The 14,985-nt window shown below is 53.9% G+C and overlaps 4 protein-coding genes across 4 annotated transcripts; 3 read left to right on the forward strand and 1 right to left on the reverse strand.

Annotated features, from left to right (window-relative positions):
- Window positions 1–604: 604 nt before the first annotated feature.
- On the forward strand, window positions 605–4,003 carry LRP88_05104 (uncharacterized protein; the record flags this gene model as incomplete). Its single annotated transcript, XM_083241666.1, has 5 exons — window positions 605–821; window positions 1,051–2,737; window positions 2,788–2,870; window positions 3,118–3,575; window positions 3,683–4,003. The coding sequence occupies 5 exons, from the start codon at window positions 605–607 to the stop codon at window positions 4,001–4,003; spliced, it is 2,766 nt and encodes a 921-aa protein (XP_083102814.1).
- A 2,367-nt stretch (window positions 4,004–6,370) lies between these two features.
- LRP88_05105 (uncharacterized protein) lies at window positions 6,371–7,456 on the forward strand (the record flags this gene model as incomplete). The annotated part of the gene is made up of 2 exons (XM_083241667.1): window positions 6,371–7,215; window positions 7,267–7,456. 2 exons carry the CDS (start codon window positions 6,371–6,373, stop codon window positions 7,454–7,456), a joined length of 1,035 nt encoding a protein of 344 aa, XP_083102815.1.
- An 806-nt stretch (window positions 7,457–8,262) lies between these two features.
- Window positions 8,263–8,675, forward strand: LRP88_05106 (rhamnose mutarotase; the record flags this gene model as incomplete). The annotated part of the gene is made up of 2 exons (XM_083241668.1): window positions 8,263–8,395; window positions 8,449–8,675. The coding sequence occupies 2 exons, from the start codon at window positions 8,263–8,265 to the stop codon at window positions 8,673–8,675; spliced, it is 360 nt and encodes a 119-aa protein (XP_083102816.1).
- Window positions 8,676–9,111: 436 nt separating this feature from the next.
- LRP88_05107 (calcium-binding EGF-like domain-containing protein) lies at window positions 9,112–11,774 on the reverse strand (the record flags this gene model as incomplete). Its single annotated transcript, XM_083241669.1, has 2 exons — window positions 9,112–10,340; window positions 10,391–11,774. The coding sequence occupies 2 exons, from the start codon at window positions 11,772–11,774 to the stop codon at window positions 9,112–9,114; spliced, it is 2,613 nt and encodes an 870-aa protein (XP_083102817.1).
- Window positions 11,775–14,985: the final 3,211 nt, after the last annotated feature.

A 14,985-nucleotide genomic window follows, 5' to 3' on the forward strand; every position in this document is an offset into this window, starting at 1 on the left:
GAAGGCTTTTCGCAGCCGTCGACGGGCAACGTATGACGGGCCACGGGGCGGGTTGGAGGACACACAACTCCCTCCCTACTAACACGCAAGACCCCGAGGTGAGGCATTCGTAATCTATCTGACTTTGAGTTGCGTCTGTGCATTCATGTTGTGATAGGCTAACAGGGGGCGAATCGAGAGGACGGTGGTTGAGGAATATGAGCCTATAAGGTATCAGCACCCGTTTCCCCCTTTTGCTGGGCAGCTGGCAAGCACTGCGAGAGAACTGGTGCAAGTTGCACACCTTTTTCGCCTCTTTTCCTTGTTTCTTCGTGCCGCGCGTTCTCGCTCGTTCTCATCCTTCCTTCGCATTCTTTTCTTCCACCTGGCTTCTCCTCTTCTTCGCGTCAACCCCAACGCGAGAGATCTCCTGCCCGCAACACTCCGCTCCTTTGTATCGATATCGCCTCCCACTGCATTCATACGTTCGTTCGCACCCATCAAAGTGTCCTCGAGTGCATATCATTCGTTAGAGTAAGTTCTTTGCTCGCTCTAGCCTTCGGTTGGAGACGAGGAGAAGCGCCCTGATGCTGATGCCGAGTAGCAGCATTCTTATTTCCTCACCATGAGACCTCCCAATATTCCTCTTCTCGGCCTTTTGCCGATTGTTCTGATCTTGATCTGCCTTTCTGGTGGCTCAGCTCAGCTTATTCGCCGACAACACCCAAACATTGTGCGCAAGGACAACTTCATCGAGGCACGCGAACCAACCGGTTTCGGCTACGGTCCCCCTCCTCCGTACTACACCGGGGCACCTGCTACCTCGGCCGAATCTGAAATTCGTGAGTGTTCTGACTCTGTTCTTTCTGTCTCATCTAACTAGTCTAGTTTCGCCCTCCGTGGAGTTCTCGTCGCAGACTGGCAGCTCGGTGGCTGAGGCTTGGGTTTCTTCTGAAACTGGCGTCGCTTCCAGCATGAACGTTTCCTCGGAATCTGTCACTCTATCTTCTGAGTCTTCTTCGTTTCCTTCCTCCTTTGGACCACAGCGCGACACCTCGATGGTATCAGCAGATTCGAGTGCCAAAGCTAGTAGCGTCACTGGCTCGGAGACTGCATCAACCGTCCGCTCAACCGACTTGGTGTCATCTCTGACTCTAGTTACCACTGGCGATGGTGCCTCATCTACGATTGAGAGCCAGGTCTCTGACACTACAAGCGATGGCAGCCTTTCAGACAGCACAAGCTCCTTCTCTAGCAACGAGCCCTCCTCAGAGGCCAGTGCCACAGACGCGACTGATCTAATCTCATCTACTCAGCTTTCTTCTTCGGATATTTCTTCTTCTGTCATGGAGTCTACCATTTCCATTTCTTCAGATATTCTTTCATCTATCACGACATCCACTTCCTTTTCTTCGTCAGACATTCTTTCCTCTGTCACAGTTCTCAGCATTTCAACCACCTTACGGGAAAGCGAAAGCTCAGGGTCATCCGCTGTCCCCGAAGAGTCCTCTGCGGCGACAGCATCTGAGGTCACTGTGACTTCTCAGACGAGCGACAGCAGTCAATCCTCTTCTAGCGTCTACTCAACCCGGGCTCAAACCAGGTACAACTCCAGCACGACAGCTGACCTGACCACGACACGGATGACAGAGACCGTTGAGTTGACGGAGCTCTCCGAAGGAACTCCCTCGACTGAAGTCGGGACTGGCTCTCTTTCCGGCATCGTCTCGTCTGCCTCTGCCGTGGATACTACATCGGCTATCCCTTCAGTCACGACAACAACGGAGGTGCTCAGCATCACTGTGACTGTTTCCGAGTCGAGTTCCACAGATTTAGATACAGCATCATTGACGACCTCTACATCATTATCAACGGAGTCTCTGGGTTCGAGCATCTCCTTGGACATTTCCTCTGATAATTCGTCATTTATCTTGTCTGCCTCCTTGACTGAGTCTGATACAGCACCTACGATCAACCCCGCTCAGAATTCCTCTCGCAGTTCTACCAAGGCTCTGACATCTGGTGCCTCTTCTGGGGGCTCCTTATCTTCTGGGAGCTTGATATCCAGCATCATCACGACGCTCACGACTCAAACCACCTTGAGCAACAACACACTCCCAATTTCTAGTGTAACTTCTTCAACAGAGGTTATCACTGACATAATTGTCTCGACTTCAACCTTGTCCACCTCTGAGATCTTCATTGATACCTCCACGCTGATTAGCATGACGACTTCTACCAAGACTTTCGACACATCGTCGCTCAATAGTCTTGACTCAGTTTCGACAGCTATTGAAACTACGGTCATTGAGACGTCGTCCCTCAGCTCCTTAATCAGTGCAGCCAGTGACTCATCTTCACCTTCAGGCTCCGATACTGGATTCCAAACCTCATCAATTGTCGCTTCTGATACGATTATGACATCAAGCATCGTTGACACAAGTGGAAGGACTACCGAACCCACACCAACTTCATTCCTCGCCAACTCATCAGTGATTTCAGACTCGGTTTCCAGCTCAACTGGTAGCGTTGAAGAATCCGGTGCAGTGGCTTCAGAAAGCTCCGCTAAGGTCTCCTCGACTACTCTCTTCGCCTCCAGCGCTCTACCTGTCAACACAACACTTGCCTCCAGTCTTCTATCGGCGACTGTGATAACGACATCTAAGGGTTCAGTCATCACCATCTTCCCTGGAGGTATTCGGCCAACCAGCAAGAAATCAAGCACGCCTAAGGGTTCTGCCTCTACAGTCTCTACAGAGTATCCGACAACCACATCCTCGATACTTGAATTCTCAAGTGCGAGCCAAGATCTCTCTTCAATCTCACAGGCCAGCCCCTCTCTGGATTGGTCAACCTGGACACTGGACGTGACGACGAAAACCTCAGCCGTGGTAAGCTTGATCACGACTGTCCTTGCGCCTCCCCTGCCCCCTTCTCAGATCACTTTGACTGATACCTCGCTCCCTCCCAATTTGACTGCTGTATTCACCACCACTTTGAGCCAGTCTGATGCAACAACTGTGGCCTCCGTGCCGGTTGCTTCGTCAAGCTCGCTGACACGTGGGGACGTGTCAGTAACCTCGACGATCACAACGAGGATCACACCAACCCAACTCACCAGTTCACTCACAACCACAGTCACTTTCAGAAGCAGTATCTACAATACAACTGCCACAATTGTCACAAAGGGATCTAGTGCGAGCATATTCACCCAAACTGGTACTCCGATCAGCCCTCTTCCCAGTCTCAGCACCTCAATCATCACTAGGGAGCCCACCATTGTGCCAGTTCCCCTTCCAAACGTCACGACGCTTGACTGGTGGTCTACTCACAGTTCATGGTTGTCGCCTGAAGTCAGCCAAAGTGTGGACTCACAAGTCACCGAAATCCCATGGTCTGCGCAGAGCTCTGCCCTTAGCAGCGGCATTTGGAGCATCGAGAGCAGAACCAGTCGCTATGTCAACTCGACCACGAGCGAGGTTACCTTGGCCCCTTCTGGCTCAACAACTTTTTCGGTTCCTCAGTTCACCGTCACTTCATCTCGTTCGATGAACTTGACTAGCACCTTTTCTAGGGCAGTCAACTCTACTGGATCCGTGACTACCATTCGGACGACGGTCACTTCTACAGTGTCTGAAAGCCAGATGCAGAACACTACCCAGACTGTTACTTGGTCAAGAATGGGCACTAAAGGCCGTCCTAGCCCCTGGAGCACTACTTCAGCTGCTACGCCAACTTCTATCAACGGTACCAGCACGTACAACCGTGGAACGAGCACAAGTGGTTTGGTCTCTATCGTCACGACGCCTATCTCTGTGTCATTCAACCGTACCATCCCAACCCTATCGGAGTCCAGCTCGAACAAGACATTTACCACTCAGTCCAGCGCATCCCTGTTCCCTCAGACGAACACGTCGTCCACTCTAACGATCACGATGACGGTTATTCCGTTACCACTGAACAGCACGACGGCACCCTTCCCGACCGGTTCCAACTCTTCATTTATTCCGATCTCGACGCCTAGGATTAGCACAACCTCTTATCCTCTGAACTCAACCTTTTCAACTGGATTCCCCACACCTGCTCCAGGAACTAATACGCCCAAGTTTCCCATATCCAATGCCACTACCTTGACACCCACCATAGGGTCCATGTCCAGCATGTTGATTTCTACTATCACGGAGAGATCGCAATGGACAAGCAACTGGACAGCAAGCCTCACAACGGGGCCAGTTTCCTCGGTGTCTACTGACATGCCGACTTTCCCAGCCAGCAACTCTACCATGACTGGTCAAGGGTCGTCCGAATCTATCCGTACGACCACGCCATCGGTCATATCTATGTCCATGGGAACTGGGACCTCACGGATCTCCAGTGGTGTGATCCCTAGCTCGGTGATCTGGTCGAACACTACCTCCGGATTTACGGCTTTCTCGGAGACTTCGGAGCCCTCTAAGACAGTTGCTCCACCCTCGTCTTCCACAGAGGTCATGACATCAGGTACTCCCGCCAAGACCGGCAGTGATTCATTCGAGACAACCAGCGGAACCCAGACAGAGCTGACCAGGGGCCCCTCGACAACTGAGAGCTCTCCTTGGAAGCCATTCCCGGTGACGAACTCGACGATTTCCCTAGCTTCCGGTAAAAAGACTTCGGCGACCAGCACTCCATCTGGGTCGTGGAATTTGACAAGCACAGCTAGTCAATGCGAGTCGACATCTAGCACGTCGTCGATCTGCACTGACTCGTCTTTTTATCCGGTACCTTTAACGTTCTCGACCGTGACCAACTGCTCGACTACACCCGGAGCATGGTCAGCTCCTCCACCATTCCCGACGGGGCCGGGCCAAATCTCGTCGGCTTGCAATACCACAAGCACACCGGGCGCGACAATCAGCTATAGCACGCTGGGTTGGGTGAACAGAACCCACACGTTTACCTCAAAGGGTTAGTGGAATTAATGACTGGCATGCTAAGGATTTACATTGACAAGGAACAGAAACGAGCTTCGGGCCGTCATTGACAACTCTGAAGACGATCACGACGACGGGTACGGAACAGTCGGACTCCGGGGCTGTTTCGACAGGCACGGTTGGCCCGCAAGAGGCATTGGCATTGCCTGAGAACCCGAACTTCCCCTGGGGCAAGGACTCTCCGGTCCATCGTCATCAGAACGTGTCGGACCTTGGCGTCGGCATCGGTGACGGAGGCTTGGCCCCGAGGGCAGAGTGGTCCCTGCGATGGAAGCATCTGGCGGGGAGGCTGAAGTCTCTGTGGCACAGACAGGCTTCGGAGGTTGGCGAGGAAGAATAGAATAGTCTCGATTCGACGGGGACACTGGCGCAGAGCTAATCTGGCGATAATCTGTGCCTGTGCCACACAAGGCGGCTTTCCCCTGAGCTGAGACAACTATTATTCAGACCGAGAGTTTCGCGCCTCTTGGTATTTTCTTGGACTGACCATGTTTAACGTTAATGCAGTGCAGGGCTGCTGGTTTCGGCGGCCGGGCTTGTATTTGGGTCCGCGTGTAAGCATGCTACAGGCTGGTGGAGATGCAAATGGATGCGAGCAGGGGATGTGAGCCGAGAGAGAGTACGGATACGCGATGGGTGATATGTGAGAGGGTTACATGACTGTACCACTTAGTTAGTTAGTTAATCTATGTCAACCTGAGATGTATTCGGTATCGGTCTCGGTTTTTGACACGGCAGAGATGATATGACTTGACCGTCTATTGTGATGGTTCGAGGTTGCAGCATGAGACAACTGAAACAATCTCAGTCGAGAGGTGACGCTGATCTACACCAGGAACTTGCCGCTTGCGGGCACGTAGATGCCCAAGCTGGGAATTGATGCCTCAATCGTCAGGCATTGACAGCCGACAGGGCGGGAAAGAGCACGCATGATCACCATCATCGCGCGCGGCACTTGGAGTCTTTAGCTGTTTAGCTTAGTCTAGCGTTATGGGAGGGGCCGATATCCACTGTTTCCACTGTAGGTTCTTACCAAGCAGCCTGGTAAGGTAGGCAGGTACGTACCTAGATGCCAAGGTTCCCAGCTGGAGCTGCCTGGCTGCACCTGCTGGCCCCCGGACGTCCCGCGTTCCAGTTCCACCTCATGCTCATGGGTCCGATACATGGAAGGTTCCCCTCGCCTGGCCCTTTCCTTTACCCAAAGCGGAGCCTACGCCACCGAGACATCCGATCATCTCTCTCTCTTATGTGCTCAAAGGCAACCACGAGCACACCACCACCACCACCGACTCTATTTCTTCCCTTTTATCAATCTCCCCTCCCGTCTCTACCGTAACTATCGACGACAATCATTCCCATCGCCAGCAACCGTACATTTTTCATCCCACATTGATACCCCCTATCCGATACCGATAACGATGCTGCTGCTGAAGCCGCTCGCCCTCGCAGCCACGGCCGCTGCCATTCTCATCGTCCCCGACACTTCCGAGGCCGATGATGGAATCTTCCGCACCCTCCCCATCGACGTCGACACCTTCGAGGTCCCCGCCACAGCCTTTGGCCAGTCCATCACCATCCCCTGCACCCGCTGCCGCGACCGCAACGCCCAATTAGAGCTCAACTTTGGCATCGAGGAGCATCGGCTTATCCTCAACGGCTTTGAACTGTACCCTCATGCGGATCCGTGGAACGGAGACCTCTCGGCCCCCGTCACCAAGAGCAATGGAAAGAGCGCTGTGCGCCGACTTGGATATGGCCTCGCTATCCGACCCGAGGGCATGGATGATGATCAGCACCTCGAGGTCATTGGTGTCGAGATTAGAATTATTGAGGTCGGCGACCGGTTCGTCGACGGTGTCCCTCCCGTCAAGGTCAAGCTCATCAAGGCCCCTGTCGGGGAGATCATCATCGGAAGCATCGAGGTTGAGGGCTCTTCTCACAACGGACTGGGCGATGACTGCTCAATGTGGTGCCGCGCCAAGGGTCTGCTCCACGAGACCTTGAAGGGTATCAAGGGCAGCATCAAGGGTAAGGGCAAGGGCTGCCACGGAATGAAGAGTCACGGAATGAAGGGCCATGGCCACAAGAACAACCACGGACACGGCAACTCTGAGAACAAGAACGGCGGCACTCCCCACCAGGGCCACGCCCAGCTCGTCCCCGAGCGCGTCGACTACTCTTGGGCCAACATGCTCAAGCACATTACCGCCTACATCATCATCCCCGTCCTCATGGGCGTCACTGCTGGTGTTGGTGTTGCTCTGTATGTTTTCATCTTAGTCATTCTTGTTGTGGGGGTACTAACCAGCTGCAGTTTCGCCATGTTCCTCTGCACTCTTACTGTCCGCCTCGTCCGCTACTTCAGGGGTGAACGCCCCGAGCCTGCCCTGGGAGCCGATTACAAGGCCGCCATCGTGGAGATTATCGCCGAAGACGAAAAGTCTGGTCTGATTGTCAATGAGGAGGTCTCTCCCCAGTACGAGCAGCCTGAGGCTCGCAACTAAAGTGTGACTCGCTTGGCCGTTTCCTATGCAACGGTCCGACCAGGATAGAAGGAAAAGGTGAAGCAAAAGAAACCCAACACAGCACTTCCACGGAAGGCGTGTTATTTGATACCAAGAATGTGTGAATAACTGGATTTTGGGAAAGGCGTTCTAGCGTTGGATGGACTGGATGATATATCACGAATTGGGTGGCTACGGCCTAAGGTGGTTTGGCTTTGGCAACTAAATGGCTGTTGCCGTCCTCTCTTTAAGGGTTCAGCGGTGTTCGCGGGTTTCTTTGTCTGTACCGCGGGCACTGTTGGAGATAGCGAAATTCATCAATAATTACCTATCATCAAGGGTATATCCATTCTATTGATGTAGATCCATCACGGGCCAAGACTCAACTGCGACGACATGGGAGCCCCTGTACATGCCAGATCGAGAACCTAGTCAGTCATGGTATATCTATGCCCTGTATATGTATCATGTTCGTCGGCGCTGTTGTCCAATGCTACAGTGTCCATCCCCCACAACAGGTGGGCCGTTGGGTTATAAGCGACTCGAGTGAATTGGGGGTGGCATGCATTCTCCCCGATCCCACTACCGTTTTCTAAAGCCATTGGGACGGTTCCAATGGCAAATCAGTGGATATATAATACACTCTTTGAGCAACATGCGGGGTTTTGGTAGTAAACTCGCTATGCTCTAGCCCGATTACCGAGAAATCTATGCTATATAACCTACCAGACGTGCCATCCAATTGACTACCTAGTCAATACCTCGTCCCTTCTTTATAGACATCTTTTTCGTCTAAACCGCCCAAAATGTCACAAGCCGTCCGCCGCTTCGCCCAGATCGTCAAGCTCAAGCCTCAGCACCTGGCCGAGTACAAGGACGTGCACGCTCGAGTATGGCCCGACGTGCTGGCGCAGATTAAGCAGTGCAACATTAAGGACTGTACGGATATGAACAAACACAGCTGAAAGAGAGGGGGCTAACGCGGAGTATAGACAGCATCTTTTACGACGACAAGTCCCACGTACTGTTCGCCTCGTTCAAGTACGTCGGCTCCGACTACAAGGCCGACATGGCTCGCATGGCAGAGAACCCTCGTGTCAGGGAGTGGTGGCGTATGACTGATGCATGGCAAGAGAGTGTCGTTCCCGGCGCCGTGAGCTCCGAGGCTGGCGAGCCGTCGTGGTGGAAGCCCGTCGAGGAGGTGTTTTATATGCCGTGAAGAATGCACACAGAGATGATATAATTCAACAAATGAAAAAACATGACATACACAACAAGCACCTCAAGTCCACGGATTTAAATCGCATTCATGATTGACGGGTCATGGAAGAAACCATTTCTCTCTTTTGATAAAAACGCCCACGCTAATCTCGCTCGCGAGTTCTACTTGATAAAAAGGGGGGAATAGAATAGAAGAGTAAAAAAAGGGGGGGTTCTGAAGTGTGTATGCAAGATCTTCTCCTCGTCAATCCCATTTCCTGTTCTCCGTCATTACCATCCACGGCCCGGCCCTGGTAAAACGAATCAAATAATACACTGATCGGCGCCGTCGTACCAAGATGCATAACTATATCCGCACATTATGTACACCATTTCTTCCTCCTCTCTCTCTCTCTCTCTCTCTCTCTCTCTCTCTCTCTCTGCATCTCTGTACCTCAGCGTCTCGTGCGTAACGGTCCGCCTCGCCGCAGAGAGCCATGTGCATGTGCTCTGTCTAGAGTAGACCGGCGTGCTTGGGGAGCCGCCACATCGCGCTTCGCATTTCCTCCAATGGCTCCAGACCCAAGGTCGATCTTAAATCTCAAAAGATCTACCGTGTTGTTTCCTCCGAGCTTGATGCTCTCGGCAGTCTTTGTCGCCACCCCAGAGTCCTTGTGAGCCCTGGCCAAGAAGCGTCCAATCGCTGACTGTGCCTCTTGAGCACTATCTGAGTCTTCTTCCTGCAACACATAGAGCACTGCAACACGTGCAAAGTCAAGTACGTCCTCTGTCACCGCAAAGGTGGCAGTAGGGCTAGCCGCACTGCCTGATTCAGTTGCCAACGTCTGTTCCGGGTCCGACGCGCTTCCTGTTGTCGTCGGTACCACGGTCGGTGTGCTTTCATCCACCACCAGGAAGGTAGGGGCCTCCTCCGAGATGGTGATGGCTGTTGGCTCTGCTCGCACAGCCAGGTCTGGACTTTCACTTTCCAGCTCGAGCTTTTCGTCCGATTCACTCTCATTGGATGCATTGGATGAGCCCTTGCCTTCTCGCGTTGAACTGCCGTCAAAGGTGACCAGTGAGTTTTGCGCAATGCAAGAGAGGTTTCCGGCGTTGAGGCTGTTCAAGATGACTGTGCCATTCAGAGGGATAGAGAAGTTGGCACTTGCATCCTCGAGAAGACGGGGGATGGCCTTTCCGATCGTCACGTTGTTAAAGTCGCCTCCCAAATCCGCCGTCGTACAGCCATCCGAGCCCCCGACGCTGCAGTCAGAGCCAGTGAACCCATTCGTGCAGATGCACGAGCAGACACCCTTCGAAAGGACATTGGTCCCTCCGTTCCGGCACGTCAGTGACTCTTGGCACTGAGCAAGTTCCGTCTGTGGCTTGTCCTTGTTGCCCAAGTTCTTGAAGACGAAAAACTCGAGCGGCACAAGTACGGCAGCGGCAATGATGCCCAACAGTAGGATCATCACAAGGACGAAGCCCCAAACTGGCAGGCCACAGCATCGCCGGCGTCGCTTCTGGTCTCCGTCCGGGGTAGTCATATCGCGGAGACCCGATCGTGAAGGCGCTTCGCCTAGTCGGCTAGGTGCCAGAGGCCAAGATGTGGTCCGGAACCAAGAGCCTCGTTCTGTTTGCGCCTGTGCGGGGGGGGGGAAGGCTGCCAACATGTCTGACAAACCTGCTGCATGTAAGTACTCTGATCCCTGATCATTGGGTGGATACACCTACCTGAGTTCTCCTTGTCGCCACCACGGACTTGAGCCTTCTCATCGAGATAATCACTCAAATCCTCGAATCGACTCGCCGGTCTCTTGCCACGGTCCATCATATTGGCGAGTCGGGTTGCTCGCCGAATCAGGTCTGGCAAGCTTGTGATACTACCTCTCTCCTCCATGCTCCTCACGGCATCCATGTCAAGCCTAGGTGGTCGTCGAATAGCTGACAGTCGGTTAAAGGGCTGGGGAGATGGAGTCGGAGCCGGAGCACGAGTCTCTGCCAGCTTGGTTGCGCTTGCAGCAGCGTACGCACCGAGAATGGCATCCGGGCTCAAGACATCATTGGGAGCGTTTTGACCCGAGGGTTTCGCCATGGGAAGCGTATTGGACGAGCTAGTTGAAGCATCGACATATCCGGTACCTGAATTGAACGGTTGAACGGGCGATGGAGCTGGTCGATGGGCGGAATCGAGGATGGCTGACTTGGTGTTGACAATGGAAGGCTTGCCTCTCTTTCCAATGCTGGCGCTGCGAACCAGTTTGCTCTCGTCGTTGAACTCGTTAAAGTCGTCCTCCTCTGAGTGGTGGCTCTTATCGGTATCTGTTTCTTCGTAAAACGTTGGGCTGACCTCTCGGGAACCTGGCCAGCCCTCAGGCATGGCGGCGCTCGAAGCATAGGATCCACGGGACCTCGAGTTTAGGCTCTCTTCAGGGATTGGCGAGACATACGATGCATTCGAGTAGAACGACGATGCTCCTCGTCGAGATGAAGGAGGAGGGCCCAAGTTAGCGCTTCGTCGCGAGGGAGCTGCGGTCATCGACTGGTTAGGAGTTGGAAAGTCAGGGACCGATCCCAGGCTGGAAGTGGTCATTCGAGAGGATGGTGAGGGCGGTACGGAGGAGTGATATTCGTCGGACTCGGGTGTCAAGAAGACGGGGGTGGGATCCTGAAGTTGAGACTGGTCGAGCAAAGAAGGGACCTGGCTGGGGCGCGGTGGTCGCTGGGGAGCGTGCAACGGTCGTCCAGGAGGTGGTCGATACGGTTCGGGGTCGGGTTGGTTCATCGAAGCCATCGAGGCCATCGGAGGACCGGGCAATGGCCATTGCGGAACTTGAGTAGGCCTCGAAATAGCGGGAGCGCCTTGTCCGTTCCTGCAATCCATCGCAGGGACGGGCTTGGCCCGAGGAAGCCTTGACTGCCCGGCCGGCTGTGCGGCCATAAGTCGACGAGGCGGAGCCCTCAGGTCACCGGGTGGTCCGTCATCCATTGCTTCTGAGTGAACCGGGAGAGGTTGGTGTCGTGGAAGTCCAGCTTTTGCTCTTTCTCGCGCTCTCTTTACAGATCCAGATACTGATGAGGGCGCGTCCATCTCTCTTCCATCATACGGTTGACTCATCGAGGTCCTTTATGGTAAATCAAGGCGGCCTGAAAATTCGTCGGCGCAACAGAATTCCAGGTCTGGCATCAAGCCCCTATCTGCAGTGCAACTGTATGCAGGAGGCCGGTCCGTTGCAGAGAACGCAAGTGATGAACTGATGCAGGTAGCCGGCGGCTTGCGGCGCTCGAAAACGTCCTTGCGGGGGAGACGAACGACACAGCGTCCGTATATTCTGGGATCGACGTCTAGTCGAATTGGTTGAGGTGCTGCAGCATAAAAGATGACGTCTCTTTAAATCGGTCAGGTCGCACAATCGTTTTGTTGACTTTGCGGTGAGTCCGGGATGAACGGAAAACGAAGATGAGGCGACACACGAACGAAAGAGAAGAAACGAGTGGAGAGAAGAAAAGACGAAATCGGACGAAAATGAGAGTTTTTGCACGGTAAACCAGACCTCGCAGGCGTTGAAAACAGCGCAAAGGGGAAGGAATCTAGTGAGAGGTGTCAGTGGCACAAGGAGACAGAGGAGCACCCGGGATATGAGACTGCCAAGTTGAAGGCCCAAGAGATATCGCTTCAAGCTGAGACCATCCCAGGCTACCAGAAGATGGGGAACATACGGAGAGGTTTCTGGGTTTCAAGACTTCATTTGGCTGGGGCGAGTCGAAGCGGCGTCGCGGGATGGAGATGCCACAGGGATTCGTAACAAGGGACGAAAAACGACCTCACTAGGCCAAGATACGCAGCGATCCGATGCTCGGTGGCAGGGCAGCCAGCGAGTAAATCCAGTGGACGAGACGTGGTGGACGGGAAGGGGCCGTGTGACCGAGACGGAGGTGGACGAATCCAGAGGCCCTGTTTCAGGCTGGCGTCTGGATGGTTTGAGGATGTTGGCGGCGTCCAGAGGCAGAGACTCGTGAATGGCGAGCCTCGTCGATGAGGTGTCGGGATCTAAAGTCGAGGAAAGGTGTGTCGAGGCGTTTGGGTTCCTTGCTCTTTCTCCTGAATTCCCTCTCGAACTGAAAATAACGGTCTCGCGCGGTGGTTGTTCCTGTCAAAGCGGCTTGATTGCTTGCTTGTTTAAGGGGAGGGAAAGTCGCCTTGTCCTCAGGACAGGATCCGAAATAAAGCAGAAAGAGAAGAAGAAGAAAAAGAGGCGTGCAAATATGTGCACGAAAGAAAAATCGCGATGGAAAAATAAGTCGTGAAAGAAATGAACGACGCGCAGACAACGACAGCTCTGGTCGAGGCAGGCTACCTAGGGAAGGCACGATGTGTGCGGTTGCGGGTTACAAATGCAAGAGTGGAAAAGGGCAAGAGGGAAGGAGTTGAGGAAAGAGACGGATGGATCAAGCGTGTGAGTGACCAGACCCAGGGCGTTGGAGCTTGGCCAGCATAGGAAGAATAGGGCGAAACAAGCTATCCCTCGAGCAGCAGGACAAACGGGGTCGACCGACGGCGCGCCGGGAGAAAGAGGTCCGTCTTGTGCGAGCCCCGAGAATTCAATCAAAAAAGGGCCCGTTTTGGGAGTGGAATTACGGGTGACTGAGACCCAGTCTGAGTCTGACAATAGACAGGTCCTGACAATACAGAGGATCATCGCCATTCACCAAGGGTCACCCTGCCGCCGGGCTCTATTCTCTGTCGCTGGCGCTGCCAGAGCCTGGTTACCCCAGCCACAGAAGAGTATGATGAATCTCGAGCCACAAGACGGGCGACCGAGCGGGAAATCCATCACGACTGACAGGCCCAGAAGATGAAGGGGCCGATGGGTTACAACAAGCAAGGGTTCTCAAGGGGAGTCTTCCGTCCGTCGGCCGTTGGGTCCGTCGTCCCTATCTTGTCTCTCCCCACACATGCACGCGAGACATGACGAAGCCCTTCCTCTGACTGGTCCGTTCCCTCAAAACCCGTCTCGAAACCCACCGCTTCCAATCCATGGGGTCAGTCCCACCAATGGCGACGCGGCATCGGCCGCTAAAGTCGACCAGGAGTTCAGACGGGCATGTCCCCTGCGACACACGTTCTACCAGAAACACTAGCGCCATTTGTTCCTGCGTCGAGGCCTGGTCTCAGAGGCCGGACGGCCATCAGGTCCATGATCGAGTGCGCCTCAACACCAACACGATGGCTCTCATCCATCTCCAGGGTTTCTGCTCCTTTGCTGCGCTGGCCGAGCATCGCCTTCGCCCCTCCTCCGTGATATACGACGTCTATACGATGGATCGTCTGCCGTAAGACAGCGCACCGACTCTATTTATGCCTTCTGTCAGATCGGGCTGTCCACACGGACTCGTATCCAGCCAGCACAGCTCCGCTGTGTCACGGGCATTCAGCTCAGCCATCAACAACCACAGCACACCGCCAGCAGAGAAAAAGGACTAGAATCAGCGCCGCGCTTGGGGAGACAGGCTTCAAAACCACCTAGGCTGGCGCTACCCAGCAAAGGTCTAATTAGTGCGCGGCAGGGCGTTGGACCGTCTGTCGAGCCAACTGACGAGGCGTTCTCGATCAAGAGCCCATCATTTGACGCTCGATCTCTTTATTTTTTTTCTTCAATTTCTTCGATACAGTAGCTTCGGTCAGTGCTCGAGTTTACCAACAGCCCTTCCGCCTTTAATCTCTTCCCGGCCGTGCATGTCGACGGTTACGGAAGGTCTGTCTATTGGTTCCGCACTCTGATGTTGGCCGTCGCCGTAGGCATCCTCCGCTCGGGAGATTTTGACTTCTTCCCGCAATCCGTCGGGAGACGCATCATCTGCAAGCGCTTCGTTCTTACGTCGGCATCGAACGACAATTCGCATCACTCGAGGCCCCCTGGTCACGCTGGCAAGCTTGGTGTTTCACCTTTCGAGATCTAGAGGCGATCGTGTCTGTGATTGGTTGCATAAGAGACAACCCTTGCCGCTGTGGGCCTCTGCAGTTGGTTTGGCCAAAAGAAGCCTTGAGTTGTGGTTTCGAGCAAATCAAATGTGCTGTCAACCTACTGTAGGTTGTTGGCCAACTCCTCACGAGGTGTTCTGCTCGCTATTCTACTGATAATTCTTTGCTATTTCTAGCCCACCATCTTGCCTATCCTCTCAGCTCCCTCAGCTACCTAGAGCTCGATCCTCCCAAAGGCCACTGCACGAAGCCACATCAGCTTGACAACTTACTCTAGCCGTGAGTTCCACCGCCCACCTTGGCGTGTCTCATGTACATCGATCTGAGTGGGTCGGTTCCAACGTCA

This window comes from Fusarium phalaenopsidis (assembly GCF_050370095.1).
Source record: "Fusarium phalaenopsidis strain FUZ10S chromosome Unknown contig_32292, whole genome shotgun sequence".
NCBI classification, from domain to species: domain Eukaryota; kingdom Fungi; phylum Ascomycota; class Sordariomycetes; order Hypocreales; family Nectriaceae; genus Fusarium; species Fusarium phalaenopsidis.